This window comes from Uloborus diversus, chromosome 3 (assembly GCF_026930045.1).
Source record: "Uloborus diversus isolate 005 chromosome 3, Udiv.v.3.1, whole genome shotgun sequence".
NCBI classification, from domain to species: Eukaryota; Metazoa; Arthropoda; class Arachnida; order Araneae; family Uloboridae; genus Uloborus; species Uloborus diversus.
In genome coordinates, this window is record NC_072733.1 from 74,746,441 (window position 1) to 74,773,650 (window position 27,210).

Sequence of the window (27,210 nt, forward strand, 5' to 3'; positions counted from 1 at the left end):
TCCTCTCCCATAAGGTCAAAATTTACACTAGATAAAACCGAAATTTCGAAGATTTTAAATACGTCAATACTTCTGCGAATTACAAACATGCATTATATTTTATTAAATACATACACTATATACGGTGGTTTATTAATGGCGAGTTTGGGGTGGGAGGGGGGGGTAGTAAGGGGACTGTGATCCCTTCTCCCATTTGGCTAAAACTTACAACAGATTACAATGCGATTTGTAATTTCATGGAAAGTCTTCGAGACAATAACTTTGTTCTGCTATCGAGGTTTTTAATCTGAAGTTATTACTTTCCAATTAACGCCGTCAGTGGCGAATCTATGAGGGAGTATTGCCCCCCCCCCCTACCTCCATGAGGTCAAAACTTATACTAGATAAAACTGAAATTTTATATTTTTTAATACTGCACTACTTATGGATATTTTATGTTTGTATTATATTAAATTAAATTTATACATTTCACTGGCGGATCTATGCGGGGGGGGGGGCTAAGGGGGTCTATAGTATCCCCTTGAGGTCAGAACTTACACTCGATAAAATTTCAGTTTTAGATATTTTTAATACTGCAATATTTTTACTAAGTTTGTAATATTTCATAAAATTTATACAGCTTCAATGGTGGATCTGTAGAGCAGTGGGGAGGAGGGGGAGGTGCTAAGGATACTATAGCAACCCTTACCATTTGGTTAAAAATTATTCATAGAAAATGAAATTTCAGCGATTTTCATTACTGCACCACTTTTGTAAACTTAAGCTAGGATTGATTATGTTTACTAAATTATCTTCCTGTCAACGGACACCACTGTTCTTTCTTTGAAGCCCGCGACATCCAGAATGAAAACCTGTCGTTCACTAATCCTTTTCAAAACGTTTAGGCAGTAAATTAAGCAAGTGTACTAAGCAAGCCGGAGAGGACGATACATAATGGCTACTGACAGGTATCATCAGGAGCAGGTATGGTGCATCCCTATTTCCGCGGAAACCGATAATAGAGTCCCTACCACTGAATTAGGAATATGCAGTCGGACTAGAAAAAAAGCAATAGTTCCTTTCTGTAATGTGGAATTGCTGACCATGTGTCTCGTTAGGACTTATGTTTATTGTAAATGAACTCTTAATAGGCTGTTTTTGCCCAGAGATAACATTGAGTACTCCTCTTTTGAACAACCAGCAATAGCACAACGAAGTAGTAATGCTCATAATATGCTAAGGTTACTGATAAGGAAACACCAAGAGCGAAAATTTAGTTAAAATAATAAAAGGTGGAAAATTGTGGAAAAGTTTTTCTGGGACGCGGCATCGGTTGTCGCAGTATTGAACTGTTGTTTTAACGAATTGCTTGTATTAAAATTCATACTTGGATTCTTGGTTTTTTCACACTTGGAAGTTTTGTTAAGAAACAAATGTGGCGATTTTGTTGGACTGGCGCTTTAAAGGGCGGGCGCTAAATTGGAGTTTGACTTGATTTATTTCGCAATTGTTTTGATATTTTAAATATAAGTATTGTCGAGTGAATATGAAGCGTCGACTTACAGATTATTTTAGTAAAAGCAATACGCATATAACTGATGATTTAAAAGGACACGATGGAGTAGTATCGATAAAATACCATCAGATTCCAAACAGCCGTATTCTAATAATGGACTACTACAACGCATGCCGACTACATCTAACGTTGAGAATGTGAACAACTGTACAGCTGGATGTGAGACTTCTAAAGAACAAGTAAATATATTTTCTTTAAAATTCAGCTATATTTTAAATATGTTATAACATACCAACTGTATATTGATATACAAAAATAAAATTAAAATTATCGTTTAAAGCATAAATAAGTAAAATAGTAATCATGATTGCTGGTACATGGGGGGGGGGGTCATGTTAGCAGGAACCCCCTTTTTCAATGTAAAAAAAGGTGTGAGATTATGGAGTCTAAGACGTTTAACGAATTTCTGCATCCATAAGCTTGCACTTTTTTTTTTTTTTTTTGCATTGAAAAATCTTTTTTTTTTTTTACCCCAAAACATGGGCAAAAGATGAGGTGATTTCAAAGCAATCTGATAAAAATCAGGTGCCTTTGTTCAATTTTTAATTCATTTATTTATTTTTCACATGTTAAGTTTCAACATTTTATACTGAGGGTTTTTTTTTTTTTTTTGCAATACTACTATAGTTTTTTCTCTCTTCTACATTGGTACTCTCATAAGTTGAAAAAATAAAGGTGTGAATTTAGAATGTTTGCTAATGAATTAGACAATTTTTTTGAAATTTACTAAAACTTTGAAAAGGAATCTTATTTGTTCATATATTATTAAATAACTATCTTTTTGCATGAGAAAGATAGTTTCGTTTTCAGAAAATTGGTTTAACCATAAAAAATAATGAAAAATTATAGTGCTTAAATTTAAGATTTTTAAATTTTTTTTCTAGAGAATAATTCTTAAAATCGTGAGTGTTCGTAAATAGAGTTTCGTAAAATTGAGTGTCAACTGCATTTTAAATGCATTTAAACCGTTTTGCACATTCAAGATTTTTTGTATCAGGTAAATTCAAATTTCTATTTGAATGTATTTTTAAGATAGGAATATGTATTATAATTTATAGGGAATATATTAAATTACTTAACTTATAAATGTATTTTTTTTTTAGAATCCTACTGATATAACATCTTCAACAAATTATCAATTATATGATATTGGATTAGCTGTTGGAAAGATTTTAGATGACGATAAAAAGCTGAAATATTTAAATGAAACATGGAAGCCTCCGGTGAGTTATAGCTTTCCAACAAGAGCTGAAGGAAAGCAGAACCGTAAATTTAGACGAGAATGGTTGGAGCAGTACAATTGGCTTGCTTACAGTGAGCTTTCGTCTGGTGGATTTTGTAAAATGTGCGTTCTGTTTGCACCAACTGGAGCTGGAATTGGAAATCAGGTGAGAAATTCCATCAGTTCATAAGTGGCATTTTTCAGAATTGAATTGAATTTTTTTTTAATAGTGTCAATATTCCTTATAGGCAAAATAATAGTTTAAGCGCTCTTCTCGATATTTTTTTTCTGGTTTTTTTTTTTTTTTTGGTTTATTTCTTAGATTCTTCCATAAAGTGGTGGTCAAAAGTTCTTTTCGGCTATTTCATTTATACTGACTGTCGTTATTAAATACATTTGAAAAATAGAAAAATTCAAGATAAGAAAGACCGCGATCTTTTAAAAAACGGGAATCGCGCAACCCCGCGCCTTAGTGCGAACTCAGCTTTAGGTTTTACGCAAATCTCATGACCCACTGAATACATTTCACGATGTCAATATCGATCAAGCTTCCATCATTCACAAGCCAAAGGAAGAAATAGACCAAAACAACCTCGTAGATAGAAAAATTATTATTAAAACAGTTCATTTAAATTAATTTTTAATTATTTTTGAAACATCAATGACAAAATATCTATGTTAACAGTTTTAACGTCGATGGCATCGATACATCATATTTTTTACATATGTTTAAGGCTTGTAAACTAAAAGTTATCATATTAGACAAGTAAATTCATAAGCTGTATTTGTTTATAACAAATTTTTTTAATTGTCTAAGCAAAGTCCATAAAAATAGGAAGAATGGTAATTTTAATGAATTATTGAAATTACCTCAATTCGAAATCAAGTAATACAAAGGAATAAGCAACTCATGCATAGTGTTAAAAGATAAAACCTCGAATATCAACATAAATTAGTTTGAATAATTTCGAAAGACTTTTGCTTCTAATGTTCCACCCGGTTCTTAACACCTAAATTGGGATATTAATTGAGCGTAAAATTTTTTTTTATATTGCAGTTTAATAAGATGTTTATTTATTTTCAGGTGCTTAAAACATTCGTTAAGGAGCCGTTGATTAAGTTTAAGAAAGCTACAGAAGAACTAAATTATCACCAAACTACCCAATACCATCAATTTTCTGTGGAAAAAGCCCTGCATTTTAAACAATCCATGGAGCCTATTCCTGGAAGTTCAGTAAGTCATGTTGGCCTCCTGATAGACGCTAGAAAAGCCTCTATATTAGAGCAAAATTTAAAACGCTTGAAGCCTATAGTAAAAACCGTACTGTTTTGTGCCCATAACAATCTGCCTTTGAGAGGTCATAGGGATGATGGCAATTTGAACAGCAGGGAAGAGCAAGAAAATGCATTAAGAGGAAACCAGGGTGTTTTCAAAAGACTGTTGGCTTTTAGAATTGATGCTGGTGATGAATATTTGAAAACGCACCTTACCACTTGCAGAAAAAACAGTACACATATCAGCAAAACAATCCAAAACGACATAATCGAATGCATTGGCGATTATATCCGTTCGGAGATTACGAGTAGTATACAAAAAGCCAAATACTTCTCAATAATATGTGATGAAACCACAGATGAAAGTAAGAAGGAGCAGCTTACGTTTTGTGTGCGATATGTCGACATAGACAGTTTCACAACCAGGGAAGATTTCCTTGGATTCGTGGAACTCAAAGCGACAACTGGTTTATCGATTAAATCCGCAATAGACGAAGAACTGACAAAACTGAATTTGTCTTACAAATACCTCTGTGGACAAGGCTACGATGGAGCAAGCAACATGTCTGGGCCATTTAAGGGCGTTCAAGCTCTAATTTCCGAGCAGCAACCCCTCGCCATTTATACTCATTGTTTCAGCCGTTCCCTGAATTTGTGCATCACAAAAAGCTGCCAAATTCCTGTTATAAGAAACGTAGTGGGAACAGTTGAGACTGTCTCTGTGTTTCTCTCGGCTTCTGCGCACAGAACAAATGCATTAATCGATGTTGTAGAAAAGCAAGACTTTTCGGAAACTAAAAAAAAAGAGATTGAAAGCACTTTGCCCTACACGGTGGGTAGAAAGGCATGACAGCCTAATAACATTTAAGGAACTACTTGTTCCTGTTGTGACTGTGCTGGAAAGTTTACATACAACTGCCTCTTCCGAAACGTCAACAAAAGCATATATGTTAAATGCTTCAATAAAAAGGAGTGAATTTATTGTTGGCGTCGAAATATCAGTGTACTGTCTCAGTTTGACACTGAGGCTAAGTCAGCAGTTGCAAAGCCCGAAGCAGGATTTGTCTTCTGCATTAGCTAATGTGTCTCAAGTTTTGGACACTTTTCGGAGTGTAAGACAAAACGCAGAACTCGAATTTCAAACTATTTACAAAAACTGCCTTCAAATTGCTGAAGAATTGGATCTGGAGTTAGAAATACCCAGATCAGGAAAGCGTAAAAGTGCTCGAGACTGTACACCCTCCAGAAAATCCAGAAGTTTATTTCAGACGAACAGTCTTTCTTCCTCTGATAGATCACTTCATTTCCGAGATTGATTGCAGATTTAGCAGAGATTTTCTTGGAGTGCTTCTCCTCGAAGGTCTAATTCCATCGAACTTGTCGAGGTATACTGACAAAAATATTATAACTGCTGCAGACAAATACAGGAATTTTACAGATGAACTAGGAAGTTTGAGCTTGCTATTAGCAGAGATCAAGATGTGGAGGAATAAATGGCTGCCGATATGCGGTCCTCCTACAACAGCTATCGGGGCACTGAAAGAGCTAGACCATTCGTTTTTCCCATCTATTGCTGTTCTTCTCCAAATTTTCGCAACAATCCCAGTAACGACTTCAACAGCTGAACGTAGTTTTTCTACCTTAAAAAGGATAAAAACCTATTTAAGAAGCACGATGGGAGAAGTACGGTTGATAGAGATGTATCTGTCGACAAAATAATTGAACTCTTCTGCAAAAGTAAGAAGAGGAGAATGTGCTTGGAAAACTGGGAACATGTCAAATAATGTTTAAAGTATTTTTTTTTTTTTTTTGTTTTAAACTAGAGTAACAAATTAAATCATTTTATTTTCTTACAACTAATGTGCCGACTGTGTTTTTGAAAAATTGTTTCATAATCATTTCAAAAAATAGACTCTTTTGACATTTTTTTAGTGTATTTCATGTTTTACAAGTTAAAAATAAACATATGCTTATATTTTAAATAACAAATGTCGTAACATTCTCGTGAAAAGGATGCTGAACGATATTATACTGGATTTTTTTTTTTTTTTTTTTTTTAACAGATCTAAGTTAGCCCCCTCCCCCTTGTCCAAGTTCTAGATCCGCCACTGAGTGTGTGTGTAAGTGTTCGTGTGTGTGTGTGTGTATGCAGTGGCGGATCTAGAACTTGGACAAGGGGGGGGGGGGGGGGCTAACTTAGGTCTGTTAAAAAAAAAGAAAAAAACAGTATAATATCGTTCAGCATCCTTTTCACGAGAATGTTACGACATTTGTTATTTAAAATAAGCATATGTTTATTTTTAACTTGTAAAACATGAAATACACTAAAAAATTGTCAAAAGAGTCTATTTTTTGAAATGATTATGAAACAATTTTTCAAAAACACAGTCGGCACATTAGTTGTAAGAAAATAAAATGATTTAATTTGTTACTCTAGTTAAAAAAAAAAAAAAAAAAAAAAAAAAAAAATACTTTAAACATTATTTGACATGTTCCCAGTTTTCCAAGCACATTCTCCTCTTCTTACTTTTGCAGAAGAGTTCAATTATTTTGTCGACAGATACATCTCTATCTCTTGCCACATTTGCTAGAGCAAGTCCATTTAACCGTACTTCTCCCATCGTGCTTCTTAAATAGGTTTTTATCCTTTTTAAGGTAGAAAAACTACGTTCAGCTGTTGAAGTCGTTACTGGGATTGTTGCGAAAATTTGGAGAAGAACAGCAATAGATGGGAAAAACGAATGGTCTAGCTCTTTCAGTGCCCCGATAGCTGTTGTAGGAGGACCGCATATTGGCAGCCATTTATTCCTCCACATCTTGATCTCTGCTAATAGCAAGCTCAAACTTCCTAGTTCATCTGTAAAATTCCTGTATTTGTCTGCAGCAGTTATAATATTTTTGTCAGTATACCTCGACAAGTTCGATGGAATTAGACCTTCGAGGGGAAGCACTCCAAGAAAATCTCTGCTAAATCTGCAATCAATCTCGGAAATGAAGTGATCTATCAGAGGAAGAAAGACTGTTCGTCTGAAATAAACTTCTGGATTTTCTGGAGGTGTACAGTCTCGAGCACTTTTACGCTTTCCTGATCTGGGTATTTCTAACTCCAGATCCAATTCTTCAGCAATTTGAAGGCAGTTTTTGTAAATAGTTTGAAATTCGAGTTCTGCGTTTTGTCTTACACTCCGAAAAGTGTCCAAAACTTGAGACACATTAGCTAATGCAGAAGACAAATCCTGCTTCGGGCTTTGCAACTGCTGACTTAGCCTCAGTGTCAAACTGAGACAGTACACTGATATTTCGACGCCAACAATAAATTCACTCCTTTTTATTGAAGCATTTAACATATATGCTTTTGTTGACGCTTCGGAAGAGGCAGTTGTATGTAAACTTTCCAGCACAGTCACAACAGGAACAAGTAGTTCCTTAAATGTTATTAGGCTGTCATGCCTTTCTACCCACCGTGTAGGGCAAAGTGCTTTCAATCTCTTTTTTTTAGTTTCCGAAAAGTCTTGCTTTTCTACAACATCGATTAATGCATTTGTTCTGTGCGCAGAAGCCGAGAGAAACACAGAGACAGTCTCAACTGTTCCCACTACGTTTCTTATAACAGGAATTTGGCAGCTTTTTGTGATGCACAAATTCAGGGAACGGCTGAAACAATGAGTATAAATGGCGAGGGGTTGCTGCTCGGAAATTAGAGCTTGAACGCCCTTAAATGGCCCAGACATGTTGCTTGCTCCATCGTAGCCTTGTCCACAGAGGTATTTGTAAGACAAATTCAGTTTTGTCAGTTCTTCGTCTATTGCGGATTTAATCGATAAACCAGTTGTCGCTTTGAGTTCCACGAATCCAAGGAAATCTTCCCTGGTTGTGAAACTGTCTATGTCGACATATCGCACACAAAACGTAAGCTGCTCCTTCTTACTTTCATCTGTGGTTTCATCACATATTATTGAGAAGTATTTGGCTTTTTGTATACTACTCGTAATCTCCGAACGGATATAATCGCCAATGCATTCGATTATGTCGTTTTGGATTGTTTTGCTGATATGTGTACTGTTTTTTCTGCAAGTGGTAAGGTGCGTTTTCAAATCTTCATCACCAGCATCAAGTCTAAAAGCCAATAGACTTTTGAAAACACCCTGGTTTCCTCTTAATGCATTTTCTTGCTCTTCCCTGCTGTTCAAATTGCCATCATCCCTATGACCTCTCAAAGGCAGATTGTTATGGGCACAAAACAGTACGGTTTTTACTATAGGCTTCAAGCGTTTTAAATTTTGCTCTATTATAGAGGCTTTTCTAGCGTCTATCAGGAGGCCAACATGACTTACTGAACTTCCAGGAATAGGCTCCATGGATTGTTTAAAATGCAGGGCTTTTTCCACAGAAAATTGATGGTATTGGGCAGTTCGGTGATATTTTAGTTCTTCTGTAGCTTTCTTAAACTTAATCAACGGCTCCTTAACGAATGTTTTAAGCACCTGAAAATAAATAAACGTCTTATTAAACTGCAATATAAAAAAAAATTTGACGCTAAATTAATATCCCAATTTAGGTGTTAAGAACCGGGTGGAACATTAGAAGCAAAAGTCTTTCGAAATTATTCAAACTAATTTATGTTGATATTCGAGGTTTTATCTTTTAACACTATGCATGAGTTGCTTATTCCTTTGTATTACTTGATTTCGAATTGAGGTAATTTCAATAATTCATTAAAATTACCATTCTTCCTATTTTTATGGACTTTGCTTAGACAATTAAAAAAATTTGTTATAAACAAATACAGCTTATGAATTTACTTGTCTAATATGATAACTTTTAGTTTACAAGCCTTAAACATATGTAAAAAATATGATGTATCGATGCCATCGACGTTAAAACTGTTAACATAGATATTTTGTCATTGATGTTTCAAAAATAATTAAAAATTAATTTAAATGAACTGTTTTAATAATAATTTTTCTATCTACGAGGTTGTTTTGGTCTATTTCTTCCTTTGGCTTGTGAATGATGGAAGCTTGATCGATATTGACATCGTGAAATGTATTCAGTGGGTCATGAGATTTGCGTAAAACCTAAAGCTGAGTTCGCACTAAGGCGCGGGGTTGCGCGATTCCCGTTTTTTAAAAGATCGCGGTCTTTCTTATCTTGAATTTTTCTATTTTTCAAATGTATTTAATAACGACAGTCTGTATAAATGAAATAGCCGAAAAGAACTTTTGACCACCACTTTATGGAAGAATCTAAGAAATAAACCAAAAAAAAAAAAAAAAAAAAACCAGAAAAAAAATATCGAGAAGAGCGCTTAAACTATTATTTTGCCTATAAGGAATATTGACACTATTAAAAAAAAATTCAATTCAATTCTGAAAAATGCCACTTATGAACTGATGGAATTTCTCACCTGATTTCCAATTCCAGCTCCAGTTGGTGCAAACAGAACGCACATTTTACAAAATCCACCAGACGAAAGCTCACTGTAAGCAAGCCAATTGTACTGCTCCAACCATTCTCGTCTAAATTTACGGTTCTGCTTTCCTTCAGCTCTTGTTGGAAAGCTATAACTCACCGGAGGCTTCCATGTTTCATTTAAATATTTCAGCTTTTTATCGTCATCTAAAATCTTTCCAACAGCTAATCCAATATCATATAATTGATAATTTGTTGAAGATGTTATATCAGTAGGATTCTAAAAAAAAAAATACATTTATAAGTTAAGTAATTTAATATATTCCCTACAAATTATAATACATATTCCTATCTTAAAAATACATTCAAATAGAAATAATTTACCTGATACAAAAAATCTTGAATGTGCAAAACGGTTTAAATGCATTTAAAATGCAGTTGACACTCAATTTTACGAAACTCTATTTACGAACACTCACGATTTTAAGAATTATTCTCTAGAAAAAAAATTTAAAAATCTTAAATTTAAGCACTATAATTTTTCATTATTTTTTATGGTTAAAACAATTTTCTGAAAACGAAACTATCTTTCTCATGCAAAAAGATAGTTATTTAATAATATATGAACAAATAAGATTCCTTTTCAAAGTTTTAGTAAATTTCAAAAAAATTGTCTAATTCATTAGCAAACATTCTAAATTCACACCTTTATTTTTTCAACTTATGAGAGTACCAATGTAGAAGAGAGAAAAAACTATAGTAGTATTGCAAAAAAAAAAAAAAAAAACCTCAGTATAAAATGTTGAAACTTAACATGTGAAAAATAAATAAATGAATTAAAAATTGAACAAAGGCACCTGATTTTTATCAGATTGCTTTGAAATCACCTCATCTTTTGCCCATGTTTTGGGGTAAAAAAAGAAAAGATTTTTCAATGCAAAAAAAAAAAAAAAAGTGCAAGCTCATGGATGCAGAAATTCGTTAAACGTCTTAGACTCCATAATCTCACACCTTTTTTTACATTGAAAAAGGGGGGTTCCTGCTAACATGACCCCCCCATGTACCAGCAATCATGATTACTATTTTACTTATTTATGCTTTAAACGATAATTTTAATTTTATTTTTGTATATCAATATACAGTTGGTATGTTATAACATATTTAAAATATAGCTGAATTTTAAAGAAAATATATTTACTTGTTCTTTAGAAGTCTCACATCCAGCTGTACAGTTGTTCACATTCTCAACGTTAGATGTAGTCGGCATGCGTTGTAGTAGTCCATTATTAGAATACGGCTGTTTGGAATCTGATGGTATTTTATCGATACTACTCCATCGTGTCCTTGGAAATCATCAGTTATATGCGTATTGCTTTTACTAAAATAATCTGTAAGTCGACGCTTCATATTCACTCGACAATACTTATATTTAAAATATCAAAACAATTACGAAATAAATCAAGTCAAACTCCAATTTAGCGCCCGCCCTTTAAAGCACCAGTCCAACAAAATCGCCACATTTGTTTCTTAACAAAACTTCCAAGTATGAAAAAACCAAGAATCTAAGTATGAATTTTAATACAAGCAATTCGTTAAAACAACAGTTCAATACTACGACAACCGATGCCGCGTCCCAGAAAAACTTTTCCACAATTTTCCACCTTTTATTATTTTAACTAAATTTTCGCTCTTGGTGTTTCCTTATCAGTAACCTTAGCATATTATGAGCATTACTACACTGTTATAACCAGAGGTTCCAGACGAGTGAATATATTCCCCCTAAGGTGAAAGCATGGTGACCAAGGGTGCCATACTGGCCAGGAAGTAAAGCAGAGGTGCGAAAGTAGCAGACAGTCGTAGACAGGGGTGCCAAAACAGCAAGCAATCGCTAAATGACTTGCTGGCGCATGCGCTTCCGGCATACATTCACCATTCAACCACTTCAATATGGCGGACGAATGATAGGTTGCACTACGCGTGGCTTCTACGTCTTTCACATTGAATGAAGTACACTATTGGATTAAATCTCAACTTTTGTAGGATAATTCTTTAAAATAACAAGTAAGTACAGCTTTTGATCACTTTGTAGCTTTTAGGGCTTTCAAACATAGTTAAAAGTACGTTTAATGCTTTTCAGTTACCGTTAGTCCGTTACGATACCATAGTACCGTTAGTTGTTTATTTTCAGGTTACCGTTACTGTCGTGAAAATTCCATCATTCAAAACGCTACTAAATGTATCTATCATTATTTTCTTGAGTACTCGATAAGCAACATTTAATCACCGAAATAGTAACCGCAATGATATTTTCAATAATCAACAAGTGAGAACCTAAATAAAAATGATTCTTGTGCTTTGTGTAGCGAGCGCAAAAAATAAAAAAGAAATCTCTCTCCGTCTATCTTTTTCTTTTGCTTTTTCGTGCAAAAGTTTGAATCATTTCCTGTCAGCGGTTATTCTATAGTGTTAGGAATTTCTTTAAATTTTTAACTGTCGAAAAATTTTATGCGCAATTTATTTTATTGTTATTTTGATTGAAGTTTTGGACGTTTGAGAAACTTTTTTTTTTTTCCGTAACTTTAATATCCCAGAATATTTTTGGCTGTTCATGTAAATAATTCATAAGTACATCTACACTTTACTTTCGGTGCGGTTATTTCTCACAAATGATCATTAACTTAACTATGATTATTCAAATAATTACTCGTCTTTAACTTTAAATATATTTGTGACAATTCTTTGATACCAAATAAAGTCTGTAGATATTTATTGTTTTATTCATTTTTAATATTACTGTGTAAAAAAAAAAAAAACTCATCAGTACGCAAAATTTTTTCACAAGTTTTTTACCGCCCCGAGAGTTATTATAATTGTTTTTATTTATTTTATTTATTTTTAAGAAAAGGATAAAAATTTCACAGGTCCGCAATGTTTTTCATTTGTTTTTACCGACCCGTGGGTCAAAAGAGGTTGAGAAACACTGATGTAGAGAACGATCAGATGAATTAAAGCAATGAGCACTTCTTAACTATGTTGAAAACTCTGAAATATGGTCAAATGCTGTAATTACAAGTTTTAATCATTTCCAGTACTGAATTCATGCAATGTGAAAAGTGTGCAAAACGTAGACTATCATGAATCAAAACAAAACTATTAAAAAAAGAAAAATACACAGCTGTATTCAAAAACGCACACAATACGGGGGAGGGAGGGGGGAGGATCTACAGTAAGGGTGCCATTTCTCTCTCCGAAGGTTCATTCTTTTCACCCCGACTGCCTATTTTTTAAAAAATGCCTGTTTTTCAACCTAGTTAGAGGTGCAATTTCGGCTCCGTATTAGGTGCCGCTGGTGAACAAGCGTTTCACCCCTGAAAGGTGCCGAATGCAACCTGTAGTTTTAACAGTGTACTTCGTTGTGCTATTGCTGGTTGTTCAAAAGAGGAGTACTCAATGTTGTCTCTGGTCAAAAACAGCCTATTAAGAGTTCATTTACAATAAACAGAAGTCCTAACGAGACACATGGTCAGCAATTCAACATTACAGAAAGGAACTATTGCTTTTTTTCTAGTCCGACTGCATATTCCTAATTCAGTGGGAGGGACTCTATAATCGGTTTCCGCGGAAATAGGGATGTACCATACCTACTCCTGATGATACCTGTCAGTAGCCATTATGTATCGTCCTCTCCGGCTTGCTTAGTACACTTGCTTAATTTACTGCCTAAACGTTTTGAAAAGGATTAGTGAACGACAGGTTTTCATTCTGGATGTCGCGGGCTTCAAAGAAAGAACAGTGGTGTCCGTTGACAGGAAGAGAATTTAGTAAACATAATCAATCCTAGCTTAAGTTTACAAAAGTGGTGCAGTAATGAAAATCGCTGAAATTTCATTTTCTATGAATGTAATTTTTAACCAAATGGTAAGGGTTGCTATAGTATCCTTAGCACCTCCCCCTCCTCCCCACTGCTCTACAGATCCACCATTGAAGCTGTATAAATTTTATGAAATATTACAAACTTAGTAAAAATATTGCAGTATTAAAAATATCTAAAACTGAAATTTTATCGAGTGTAAGTTCTGACCTCAAGGGGATACTATAGACCCCCTTAGCCCCCCCCCGCATAGATCCGCCAGTGAAATGTATAAATTTAATTTAATATAATACAAACATAAAATATCCATAAGTAGTGCAGTATTAAAAAATATAAAATTTCAGTTTTATCTAGTATAAGTTTTGACCTCATGGAGGTAGGGGGGGGGGCTATACTCCCTTGCCCCCCCTCATAGATTCGCCACTGACGGCGTTAATTGGAAAGTAATAACTTCAGATTAAAAACCTCGATAGCAGAACAAAGTTATTGTCTCGAAGACTTTCCATGAAATTACAAATCGCATTGTAATCTGTTGTAAGTTTTAGCCAAATGGGAGAAGGGATCACAGTCCCCTTACTACCCCCCCTCCCACCCCAAACTCGCCATTAATAAACCACCGTATATAGTGTACATATTTAATAAAATATAATGCATGTTTGTAATTCGCAGAAGTATTGACGTATTTAAAATCTTCGAAATTTCGGTTTTATCTAGTGTAAATTTTGACCTTATGGGAGAGGAGGGGGGGGGGGCTATAGCTCCCTTAGCCTTGGAATGATATAAAATATATTACGGCTAACTTTCAGATTAAAAAATACCTCGATCGCAGAATGAAATTATTCCCTCTGAGCCGTTCCGTGCCATTGCAGATCACAATTTAATCTGTCGTAAGTTTTGACGAAATAAGAGAAGCTACAGTCCCTTATGCCCTCTCCCCTCCCCCATGTATACGCCGCTCTATATAGTGCTTCTATATTTATTTAAATATAATACAAACTTAAACATGTTACAATATCGCAGTATTAAAAATCTCTGAAATTTCGATTTTATCTAGTGTAAGTTCAGACCTCATGGGGGGGGGGGGGGACTATAGCCCCTTTAGTCCCCCCCGTGGATCCGCCACTGATAGTGCTTCTATATTTATTTAAATATAATACAAACTTAAACATGTAACAATATTGCAGTATTAGAAATCTCTGAAATTTCGATTTTATCTAGTGTAAGTTCAGTCCTCATGGGGGGGGGGGCTATAGCCCCCTTAGCCCCCCCCCCCGTGGATCCGCCACTGCACACACTCGCGCGCATACATACACACACACACGCCTACACAAAGACACACGCCTACATGCACACACACACACACATGCGTGATTGCGAAAAACATAACAAATTTAAAATGCCAAAAACTAATTTTTTTGTTTTGTTTGTTTTTGTGAAGAAAATTTTCTAGTTGGGTAGGTATAGCACTGAATAATTGTTCATTTGAATTTAAAGGCTTTTGTGTACTAGAAATAAAGAACGTTTGTAAATTTTTAAGAGAAAAATGGAATTTTGTCTATTACTCATCCTTTTAGCCTGTCTGTTAGTGGGTATCATCAGATTTTTCGGTGTCTGTTAAGCCTTGGTTTCCTAGGAGTGAATCGCCGATCTTCGACGTCGCTCCTCGCGGTAACGCTGAAATCAGTCAAGTGAATTCCGGCGTGGCCATTCACGACGTCGATTTAGCTTGGGCGCGCATGAGCAGAAGAACCAAGTTTTCGCCTCGGAAGGAGCGACGTCGACGTTAGGCGTGTTCGCTTCAAGGAAACCAAGATTTTACTGGGGTTTGGAGCTTTCTTCGAAATTCAGCAAATAAAAATAGAATTGACTAATTCAGAGGATCCAGAAGCAGCCAAACGTTAGATGAGATGTTGTTGCATGGGAGAAAAATAGTATTAAAAATCTAAATACATTTAAAAGATCAGAAAATTGAGTTAACCTGAGAGCGATGTCTTACGCATGTCTCTTACTGGTGCCGTTACCCTACAATAGTTTATGCATATGAAAGGGCTGTTTTGATCAAAAAACCTCTCTAGAAGGTTTTTTGATCAATAAAGCCCCTCCAGAATGTAATTTTGATCAAAAAACCTCCTCCAGAAGGTATTTCTGGCTGCGCTAGTGCAGTCGTCCCTCACCACTTAGGGATTCGACGTTCGCTGCTTCACTCCATGATGGTTGCTTTCTTTCGTTATCTTTTTTTATGCACTCTTATAAACTCTCTCCTTTAAAAGAGTAACAGAATCTGGAAATTAAGGTATCCAACTGTGCTCAAAGACATTTAAAAAAAAAATAACTTGGAAATTTTTTCAAATGTTAATTTTTAACTGCATACTGCGCATATGTTTCAAAACTATGAAAAAAATGTAAAAACAAGCTTTCAAAATATTGTTTTTTAAACAAAATGTACAAATTTGAAGAAAAAGCGAAAACACGTGTGTCTTGGCTAACAGCTATGGAAAAAAATAGGTTCTAAGGGACCATTCATTAATTACGTAAGGGTCCCGAGGGGAGGGGCGATTAGAAAAATCTCTACATACCCTTTTTCGGGGTGGGGGGTAACCCTTTCCTGCGTAATATTTTCCAATTCGATATTTTATATTAGAAATCGCACGGTCAGGTGGTTTGCAGTGATCATATTTCATTTGCATCTGTTAGTTAAAAAAGTATTCGGATGAGCTGTTTTTTACTTGTTTTACAAAGAATGAATAGTGTGCAGAATTGCCCTATGAATGGTATGTTTTATTTTTAATTAGTATCGCATCGTAGAATATATTTGAAAAATAAAAATCTTTGATTTACGTTAAACTGGAAGTTTCAGTGTAACTGATCCTTTATTATTCATGATCCAACATTTTATTATTTTGAAAAACGAAATGGAATCTTACGTAAGAATAGGGGGGGGGGGGGAGGAGTTTGAAAAATCTTACGTACCCTTACATAGGAGTTGAGGGGTCAAAAATTGCCAAAATCATCCTTACGTAATTAATGAATAACCCCTAATCATACAAAAATCCTTGTAGGAATACATTTCTATGACACTTATGTTGGTTTTTCTGTAAAAATTGTTTTGTTTTTCAAAATAGTTCTGAAATACAGCCAAACAAAGCTCCTATACTTTTTTTTTTGACAAAAAATGCTTTTGTTTATTCACATAAAAATATTCTTTGATTCTAAAATTCAGTTTAGTTTTTAGAAGAAAAAAGCAAGCATATTGCAGAAAAGTATCTCAGAAAATTTCACATTAATACTTGAATAACTTTTTGATATATCATTCTTACAGAATCAACAGCTTTCTTCAAAAATATCATTTTTCAAAAAAACGCATTGAAAAGCAACTTCCGGTCTGGAATATGATTTAAAACTTTTTAATAATGCAGCTAAAACTCCAGATTGTAATTCATGTAGACTAAAAAGTAAGACAGTTTTGAAAAGTCAATCAATCAGACTACAGAACGGAATTATAACTTTTTAAAAGGAAAATTTCATCGAAAATGTCGATCTGTAGCAGTATAGTAGTTGAGGGGGGAGGGGGGTTGTAAAATCACCGGCGAAAGTGTATAGGCAATAACTATTTGATTTCAACCATGGAACACAAACAGGGTAGTATATATCACTGCATTACTACTAGAGGATAAATACATTTGTAAATGATGTCCAACTATTCGCTTTTCAGAGCAAGTAATAAAGATAGAATGTAACGACAGAGATACTGTCCCTAATTTGTACTTATTTCATCATAGATCAAGTTGCGTTATTTTCATAGGTTAGTACAAGTGTGCAAGAACTGTTTGCGTGTGTTTAGTATATTACCCGATAATTACAATGTGATATTGATTCCGATATTGATGCCTTTCTTTCTCATCTCTGCAATACATTGAGTAATATGAGTGAAAATGGGGAGTAAAGGGTGTTACTTCATGCACACCCAAACCTCTTTTTATGCGGTGGATAGGAACCACATAAAAAAAAAATGTTCGAAACTTCACTAGTAGTTTTAAAGAGTTGTTTTCGCGACACAGTTTAAAAATATTTTCTTTATGCCGTGGATAAAGACCGCATAAAAAATGTCTCACGTGAAAAATAAACAAAAATGTTATACTTAAACTAAATCAAAATAAACCAAGTGACGATAATTTTGCAGACTCCCGAAAAGTTTCAAAAATAAAGAAATTTTTGGGAAGTCATAGTGATTTTCCATCGGGATGTCCCTGTCGTCACTTGAAGATACTACCTCGCACTCGCTTTATAAATAATTTCCGCTCGTTTTATAAATAATTTTCGTAAACCGCACACACACACACACAAAAAAAAAAAAAAAAAAAAAATCGCACAAAAAAAAGACAGTACAAAAAGAGGTTTGGGTGAATGAAGGGTTCTATGTTAAAATAAGTATTTCGCAGGTCCGTACGTTTTTGATGCACTAAATTGCAAATTATTCCATTTATAAAGAAAGAATTTTATTTCGTGGAAACTTAAATATCGCGGTAGAGTCTGGAACGGATTAACTGCGATAAGCGTGGGTTGACTGACCACAGTGGTGATAATCGAGTTTTTTTTTTTCTTTCTTTTTTTTTTTCATTTACCCCAAGTGACCCTACTTGAAGGCCTAATTCATTAAAAAAAAAATAAATAAATAAATAAACGAAGATCTTTTGAAGCATTGCTAATGGCATCGTTCAATGCATTTTTTGGATAACAAGATTAGGTGAAGTGAAGCGGAAAATCATGATAAACGAAATGACTCTATCGGCAGGTAACTGGATTTGAAAAAACATATAGTTACTTTTTAAATAGTTAAGATTAAATACCGAAAATTAAGTACGGTATTGTGTATTAAAAGTACTCGAATGCATACAAACAAAATCGCCTGCTTTCATGGAGGTTTCTATAAATAATATTAGCGTTAAATCAAACGATGAAATTATATTCTAATGATAAGATCTTAACTGCTGTCGGATATCAATTAAACTAGTTAAGGTTACTTGTCTTTCGTACATTTTTTCTTAAGTTTTCAATTATTGATCTTTATAATCTACGATCCGCATTGAAAGCAGTGAATCAATAAATTTCTGCATCGCGCATTTTTGTTTGAGTAGAAAACTTTTCGCTGAGATGACAATTTCTCAATCTTAAAAAAAGTATTTGTGGGTTTGTGTAAAACTTGCATGATTGCGGAAGCACGAACCATGTAATGAATAACGTAAAGCATAATATATGCCTGCTATTTACTTATTAATGAGTTAATTTTAACTTGTGGATTACTTTGCATTTGCTAATTTAACTTGGAAGAAAAATGAATCTGTTAGCAAAAGACGATATGTTTAAATATTTTTACTTAAACTGAAATTATGATTATGATAGTAGAGGGAAAAGGAGAGTTCTAGGCCAGGAGGCGCAATGCGCAATATTGCGCCTCCCACTCCCCCTCTGACCTTGGGGTTGCGCCTGAATCTTGAAGAAGATGACGAGGGTATTTTCCCGCGTTTTTGAATATTTTCGCGCCTTTTTTGGACTTTGTCGTTTTTCTAGTCATAGAAGACTAGGAGGTTTTTCACTTTTTGAATGGCAACGTCAAAGTTTTTGGTTGTTATGACAACCGGAGTTTTTTAGTTTTCAGTTGGCAACACTTGTTGCTATGTTTTTACTTTTAGATTTTTACTTTTAAGAACGTTCGTGGCGCCATCTATCGGAACTTTGAATATTTTTTTCCGGACTTTGAATAATTTCGACGAATGGTTGTCAAGACAACCAAAGTTTCGCGAATTTAATTATTTTTATTTTACAGAGTGTCGCGGCCGGGAATCGAACACCCAAACTTTGAGTTAGCAAAAACGTATGCTAACCACTATGCTATATTTTCCATTACTCTTTCAGTCTTAATGTGAATCTGTACCATGACAACGAATATTACAATTAAATTAATTTTAAAACCATCAGTTAATTCACTCTTTAGTACTAATCATGGCATGTCATTAACTGAATTTCAGCTCATAATTGAAACTATCATCATCATTATTATTTTTCATAATAACAAAGTTTTCACTTAAGTAAAGATTTATTTAAATACAACCCATTCGAGATTTTAGATTTATTTCAATGCTTTGTGGACTTGAAATATATTTTAAACTTTGATTTTCTTTTTCATGCATTTCAAACTTTATCATTTTTATTTTTTCTAACTTGTTCATACATTTTGAACTTTAACGTTTTTTCCTGTCATTTAGCAATTTGATTATTTTTTTTTCACTATTTTAGCGTTTTTCAATTATTTTCAGTCTTTAACTATTTTCTTAGCCTTTTAGTCTTTAACTAATTTCAAGCATTTCAGACTTAAATTATTTTTTCGAGATTTCGATTTTTTTTTTAGTATATTTTAGAGTTTGATCATTTTCTCGCTTGTTTTTACTTTTTCGTTTTTTTTTCCGATATTTTTAAACTTAGAAATTTTTCGCAATTAGTGACAGGAATCGAAACCTCAAATTTTTCGAAACGTTATCATGTCTTCAATTTTTGCAATCATGTCAAACTTGCAATCAATTTACTCGTAGTAGTAATTAACACTTATCATTAACAAATTTTAACGGATTTTAAAAAATCAACTTAATTAATTTTTTCCAGTAAGCAAATTGCGCACTCAAGTTACATTCCAACACTGCATATACGTTTCAAGAGTTTCATTGAATTTATCACATTCCATTTAATTAACTCTAATAATTACTTTTTCATTAATACTTAACTTAATCATTTTATCATACATTTATTCCAGTTACAAAATTATGCTTAAAAGTTATTTATTTTTCTTAGCACAAGAGATATTAACATGTTCCTACTAAAATGCTTTTCACTCTAGTTTGAGTTTACTAAAATAGCAACTCATTTACGATTTAGATTCATTTAATCGTCTTTGATTCTTTTTCATTATTATTATTTTACATTATCACATACGTTATTATTTTTATACATTTATCCATTTAATTTTCCAAAATCTACAATCAATTTACTCTTCGTATTAATTAACACTTATCACTATCAAATATTTTCATGAATTTTAAAAATTATCTTCTTAAATAATTTTTTACTGTAACCAAATTTCCCACTCAAGTTATATTTTATCACTACATATGCTTTTCATGAGTTTCATTTAATTTATCACATTTCATTTAATTAACTCTAATAATTATTTTTTATCATCGATATTTAAGTTAATCATATTTTGATTTCTTTATTTTATTTTATTTTTTTTTTCATGCAAACACTCTTGATGGAATAAAATAAAATTTTCAACTTTCATGAATTAAATCCCCTCTGACTATTTTATTTTACTTTACCATACTTTACTATTTTACTTACTGCGTTTTACTATTTATCATTCATTACAGCTTTTCCAAAATATAACTTTACAACCAACTAATTTCATTAACAGAATTTTCATTACAATTTATAAATTTCACTTTTATTTAATTATTTTTACCTACAGTAAAATAAAACACATCACATAAAAAAGTTAAACATCAATGAAGAACCCGAGAAATGTTAAAACTATAAGTCGAGTATCAAAACTTCATGTCAGCAAATTTTAAAAATAGACTTACCGAAAAATAATTTCTACTGAAATTCATTTCAAAACTTGGAATCAATTTACTCTTAGCATTAATAAACACTTATCATTAAGAAATTTTCATGGATTTTAAAAATCAACTTATTTAATTTTTTCCAGTAAGCAAATTTCGCACTCAAGTTACATTCCAACACTGCATATACGTTTCAAGAGTTTTATTGAATTTATCACATTTTATTTAATTATTTTTGATTCGTATTAAACTTAGTCATTTTATCGCTTAGTATTTAACTTAATCATTTTCTTGCTTGTTTTTACTTTATCGTTTTTTTTCCCGTTATTTTTAAACTTAGAAATTTTTCACAATTAGTAACAGGAATCGAACCCACAAATTTTTCAAAACATTATCAGGTCTACAATTTTCATCCAACTAATTTATTTTAAAAACTTGCAATCAATTTACTCTTAGTAGTAATTAACACTTATCATTAATAAATTTTCACGATTTTAAAAAAATCAACTTATTTAATTTTTTTCCAGTAAGCAAATTTCGCACTCAAGTTACATTTCATCACTTTATATGCTTTTCAAGAGTTTCATTTAATTTATCACATTTTATTTAATCAACTCTATTAATTATTTTTTGATTAGTATTTAACTTAGTCATTTTATCGCATAGTGTTTTACTTTATTATTATTATTTTTTTTTCATACAAGCACTCTTGTTAGAATAAAACAAAATTTTCAACATTCATGAATTAGAATCACTTTGACTATTTCATTTTCCCAATAATATTTTACTTTAACAACTAATTTCTTTAACAAAATCGATATCATTTATTTTAGTCTTTATCCTTTTCGAACGATACATTCAAATGGACAGCTATACGTTAAATTAAGAAACTTAATCTAAATTTTGACAAATTAAGTTATAGCTAAATACTGACTAAAATTAAGTACAAAAGACTAACCTTTTTGGGGTGAAATCCCTCAAGTACCAGCTATCGCGAAGTTATTTAAAAACAGTGAATGAAATTGTAATAAGTGGATTGTTAATTATAACTCAATCTCACAAATTACAACTACATGCATGTTTTATTTGAAATCGCTGCATACGGCTGTTTGCCCATCGTCGATTTGCAGAAGGCATGCCGTGAAATCGCAAATCAACGCGGCTGTTGAAAAAAACTACCATAATCCCAAAGAACTTCCCATCGTCCACACACACCGATGCGAATTGAGAAAATGACTTTATCAATATTGCTATCTACCCCTTTACCGATAACAGATAACAAACCCCACGTGCGAGTATTATTCACCACCTGGCCTACGTCTTTCAAGTGATGTCACTGTTTCTGACCAATTAAAATTAGTTCACGTTTCTCAAATATCAAGCACATAGATCGACAATAGCCTGATGTCTGGTTTTCCAAACAAAATTTTAGATTTTAATTCGTAGTTTCGAATTAATTTCTTTTTCATTTCAAACTTATATAAAAAATTTCCAGCTTGTAAGAATATTTCTTTCAAAAACAGATTTTTGATTCAAAACAGTATTTTTTCAAACTTGTAATATTTTTCTACTTAGAAAATGAAATCAAAAATTTTTGTTTTCTTTAATCATATAAAATGTTTTTAAGAAATAATTTCTCAAACTTGTAATATTTTTCCACTAATTAAAAAGAATCAATTTTTTTTTTCAATCATATAAAAATAAATTTTTAATCTTACAACAATAAATTTTTCAGCAAAAATATTTTTTTCAAAACAAACTAATAATAATAATAATACTTTTCTAACATTATTTTTTTTCTCTTCAATCTTTTTTTTTTTTTTCAAAAATTTTCAAACTTACAAAATAAAATTTTTTCAACTGAATCTTCAAACGAAATGATTTAATTAAATTTAAAACTCAATATCACTTTACTCTTAGTATTAATAACCAATAGCACTTAACCATTTACTCTTTGCACTCTAAGTATTAATTAACACACACGCATTACAAATAATAATAATAATGTTTAACATACTTACAAATCATCCACTCAAGCTTTCAAATATCCATCTAGCATGTTATTGTTCATTCGTGTGAGGGAACTTGTAATAAAACTTTACTTATCAACCGAAATTATAAGCGAAAATATCGCATTTTTTAGCACTTAATATAATCCTACAATTAACAAATTGGTTTTAACTTTGAATTTAAGAAAAATAAAAACTATTACACACTTAGTAACATATCTATCGATGTATATTATTTCATGACAAATCACAAATAGGTGAGGATCTTTTATCGATCATGTGACCAACTAAGTTAAGAAAGAGCGTTCTTATCTCATATGAGAATTTATAAGTCTTTAATATTTCTCTTTAATGTAAGTGTATTGATACGTACGAGTTTGTGTATGTGAATATAACTGTGTATTGTTTTCAAACCATTGTCATGTTTAAGCTTTACGGTTCTAATTTTGACTTTCCACTTAGCATTATTTGAAGTCCTTCGCATGTATTAAACTATAGAAATATCACAAAAATTATATTTTCATTCAGTCTTAATTACAAAACCATACAATAAGATGAAGACAACACCGATAGTATAAAGATTACTTACAAGAAAGTGCATATAAAAAATATATGTAAGAGTGATTTCAAAGTATAATCCATCAACCATATTCAACAACTCAATAAAAACACAAGTCTCTTTTAAAATGATAAACACAATTTATTCACACACACAGTAAAAGACAATTAAATAAACTTACATCTTTAAGTAAAACTCTTCAAAACTTTCAAGCATATTTTTAACATCGATTGCATCAAATAAATCAGACACATGACATTTTAAACATGGACTATCAACATTCAAAGTAACGAAGTCACGAGTCAAGTTTTCCCAATTAACATTAAAAAGAGCCTGTTCGAAAAAAGTGTCGAACTTTCGACCCCTTGTTAATGATTCACATTCATGCACTCTCATGTAAAAAATGAATCCATTTTTACAACCCACACATTCTTTTTAGAAAGGTACTTTATGTTGCATATGAGCTCATCAAATAGTCACTTACGTAGAGAATCAGCCAGTTTACCAACTTCTTGTGATGTATATGTGCTGATTTTATCACATCGACAATCACAGGGATATTTTTTTCTCAATTTCCGAAAGGATGTACTCTTTTAGAGTATAAGTCATAAGTTTGTCTTTGACACTACGTGAGATACAAGGGGACGCGTAACACAATTTGTCAATCTGGCTTTTCCAAAAGTAGAACTCTATCAGGCATCAACTGGAACACTTCTCGTTTCAGTTTGAACAATCTTTGCACACTAACACAGATGTTACCATTCGCACTCGACTCTCCTTTTTTATAACAAAAGCGAAATCACGGTCTTCGATTAATTTTTGATTTATATTTTTACGTAGGCTTGAAATAAGTGATCTCCACACACCTGGTTCTAAGGAAATACCATCCATAGTTGGTCGAAGAATACCATCTTTCCCACACGTATATCTTCTAATATGCACGCGTGTACGTTTCCGAAAAGTATTCACCTAAAGTGAAAATACAATCACCCAAGTGTATCATATCATCAGGCTGTGGAGAAGCCTCAATGTTCATTTTCATGTTCGTTGCATCCCATCTGTTCATCTTCAGGCTTCAAAGTTTCGGAATGATTTTCACCAGCGTTAGTCATTCTTAACTCTCATAGGCTTAGGAGTCACAATACTAAAACAACTTCCTGTGAACTTAAAAAATAAATCAAACTAGGTTTTAACACTAGCTGGTGAAGAAAAATCCTAAGTACATAGAATAAAATTTCACGATCTCTTTCAAAGCTCAGAATCACCCTGAAAATGATTCTCCAAACATCCACTATAAACCAATGAATATTCACTTTAACCAATGAGAAGTGTACATAAGTCTCTTGATACTGACGTCATAGAATATCACACGAACTTTTGAGCAGAGTTGAGTTGTTTTCCTCAGTATTCAGATTTTTAGAAAATGCCAACACTTTGACTTCCAACTTCATCCTGACCTACTACGAGTAATTTTAAGATGGTAGCAGGTTTCCACATCACATCGAATGCCGATGACGTTTTCGCATCTCATGCAAATTGACATGATCAATCACGTGTAATTGAGTCAAAATTAGAACCGTAAAGCTTAAACATGACAATGGTTTGAAAACAATACACAGTTATATTCACATACACAAACTCGTACGTATCAATACACTTACATTAAAGAGAAATATTAAAGACTTATAAATTCTCATATGAGATAAGAACGCTCTTTCTTAACTTAGTTGGTCACATGATCGATAAAAGATCCTCACCTATTTGTGATTTGTCATGAAATAATATACATCGATAGATATGTTACTAAGTGTGTAATAGTTTTTATTTTTCTTAAATTCAAAGTTAAAACCAATTTGTTAATTGTAGGATTATATTAAGTGCTAAAAAATGCGATATTTTCGCTTATAATTTCGGTTGATAAGTAAAGTTTTATTACAAGTTCCCTCACACGAATGAACAATAACATGCTAGATGGATATTTGAAAGCTTGAGTGGATGATTTGTAAGTATCTTAAACATTATTATTATTATTTGTAATGCGTGTGTGTTAATTAATACTTAGAGTGCAAAGAGTAAATGGTTAAGTGCTATTGGTTATTAATACTAAGAGTAAAGTGATATTGAGTTTTAAATTTAATTAAATCATTTCGTTTGAAGATTCAGTTGAAAAAATTTTATTTTGTAAGTTTGAAAATTTTTGAAAAAAAAAAAAAAAGATTGAAGAGAAAAAAAATAATGTTAGAAAAGTATTATTATTATTATTAGTTTGTTTTGAAAAAAATATTTTTGCTGAAAAATTTATTGTTGTAAGATTAAAAATTTATTTTTATATGATTGAAAAAAAAAATTGATTCTTTTTAATTAGTGGAAAAATATTACAAGTTTGAGAAATTATTTCTTAAAAACATTTTATATGATTAAAGAAAACAAAAATTTTTGATTTCATTTTCTAAGTAGAAAAATATTACAAGTTTGAAAAAATACTGTTTTGAATCAAAAATCTGTTTTTGAAAGAAATATTCTTACAAGCTGGAAATTTTTTATATAAGTTTGAAATGAAAAAGAAATTAATTCGAAACTACGAATTAAAATCTAAAATTTTGTTTGGAAAACCAGACATCAGGCTATTGTCGATCTATGTGCTTGATATTTGAGAAACGTGAACTAATTTTAATTGGTCAGAAACAGTGACATCACTTGAAAGACGTAGGCCAGGTGGTGAATAATACTCGCACGTGGGGTTTGTTATCTGTTATCGGTAAAGGGGTAGATAGCAATATTGATAAAGTCATTTTCTCAATTCGCATCGGTGTGTGTGGACGATGGGAAGTTCTTTGGGATTATGGTAGTTTTTTTCAACAGCCGCGTTGATTTGCGATTTCACGGCATGCCTTCTGCAAATCGACGATGGGCAAACAGCCGTATGCAGCGATTTCAAATAAAACATGCATGTAGTTGTAATTTGTGAGATTGAGTTATAATTAACAATCCACTTATTACAATTTCATTCACTGTTTTTAAATAACTTCGCGATAGCTGGTACTTGAGGGATTTCACCCCAAAAAGGTTAGTCTTTTGTACTTAATTTTAGTCAGTATTTAGCTATAACTTAATTTGTCAAAATTTAGATTAAGTTTCTTAATTTAACGTATAGCTGTCCATTTGAATGTATCGTTCGAAAAGGATAAAGACTAAAATAAATGATATCGATTTTGTTAAAGAAATTAGTTGTTAAAGTAAAATATTATTGGGAAAATGAAATAGTCAAAGTGATTCTAATTCATGAATGTTGAAAATTTTGTTTTATTCTAACAAGAGTGCTTGTATGAAAAAAAAATAATAATAATAAAGTAAAACACTATGCGATAAAATGACTAAGTTAAATACTAATCAAAAAATAATTAATAGAGTTGATTAAATAAAATGTGATAAATTAAATGAAACTCTTGAAAAGCATATAAAGTGATGAAATGTAACTTGAGTGCGAAATTTGCTTACTGGAAAAAAATTAAATAAGTTGATTTTTTTAAAATCGTGAAAATTTATTAATGATAAGTGTTAATTACTACTAAGAGTAAATTGATTGCAAGTTTTTAAAATAAATTAGTTGGATGAAAATTGTAGACCTGATAATGTTTTGAAAAATTTGTGGGTTCGATTCCTGTTACTAATTGTGAAAAATTTCTAAGTTTAAAAA

General features: G+C 32.3%; 2 protein-coding genes across 2 annotated transcripts; one reads left to right on the top strand and one right to left on the bottom strand.

Annotated features, from left to right (window-relative positions):
* Window positions 1-933: 933 nt before the first annotated feature.
* LOC129218804 (zinc finger MYM-type protein 1-like) lies at window positions 934-4,902 on the top strand. The gene is made up of 3 exons (XM_054853126.1): window positions 934-963; window positions 2,659-2,778; window positions 3,862-4,902. Exons 1-3 carry the CDS (start codon window positions 934-936, stop codon window positions 4,900-4,902), a joined length of 1,191 nt encoding a protein of 396 aa, XP_054709101.1.
* A 1,630-nt stretch (window positions 4,903-6,532) lies between these two features.
* Window positions 6,533-10,731, bottom strand: LOC129218805 (52 kDa repressor of the inhibitor of the protein kinase-like). The gene is made up of 3 exons (XM_054853127.1): window positions 10,663-10,731; window positions 9,625-9,744; window positions 6,533-8,536 (listed from the first exon to the last, which is right to left on the bottom strand). The coding sequence occupies exons 1-3, from the start codon at window positions 10,729-10,731 to the stop codon at window positions 6,533-6,535; spliced, it is 2,193 nt and encodes a 730-aa protein (XP_054709102.1).
* Window positions 10,732-27,210: the final 16,479 nt, after the last annotated feature.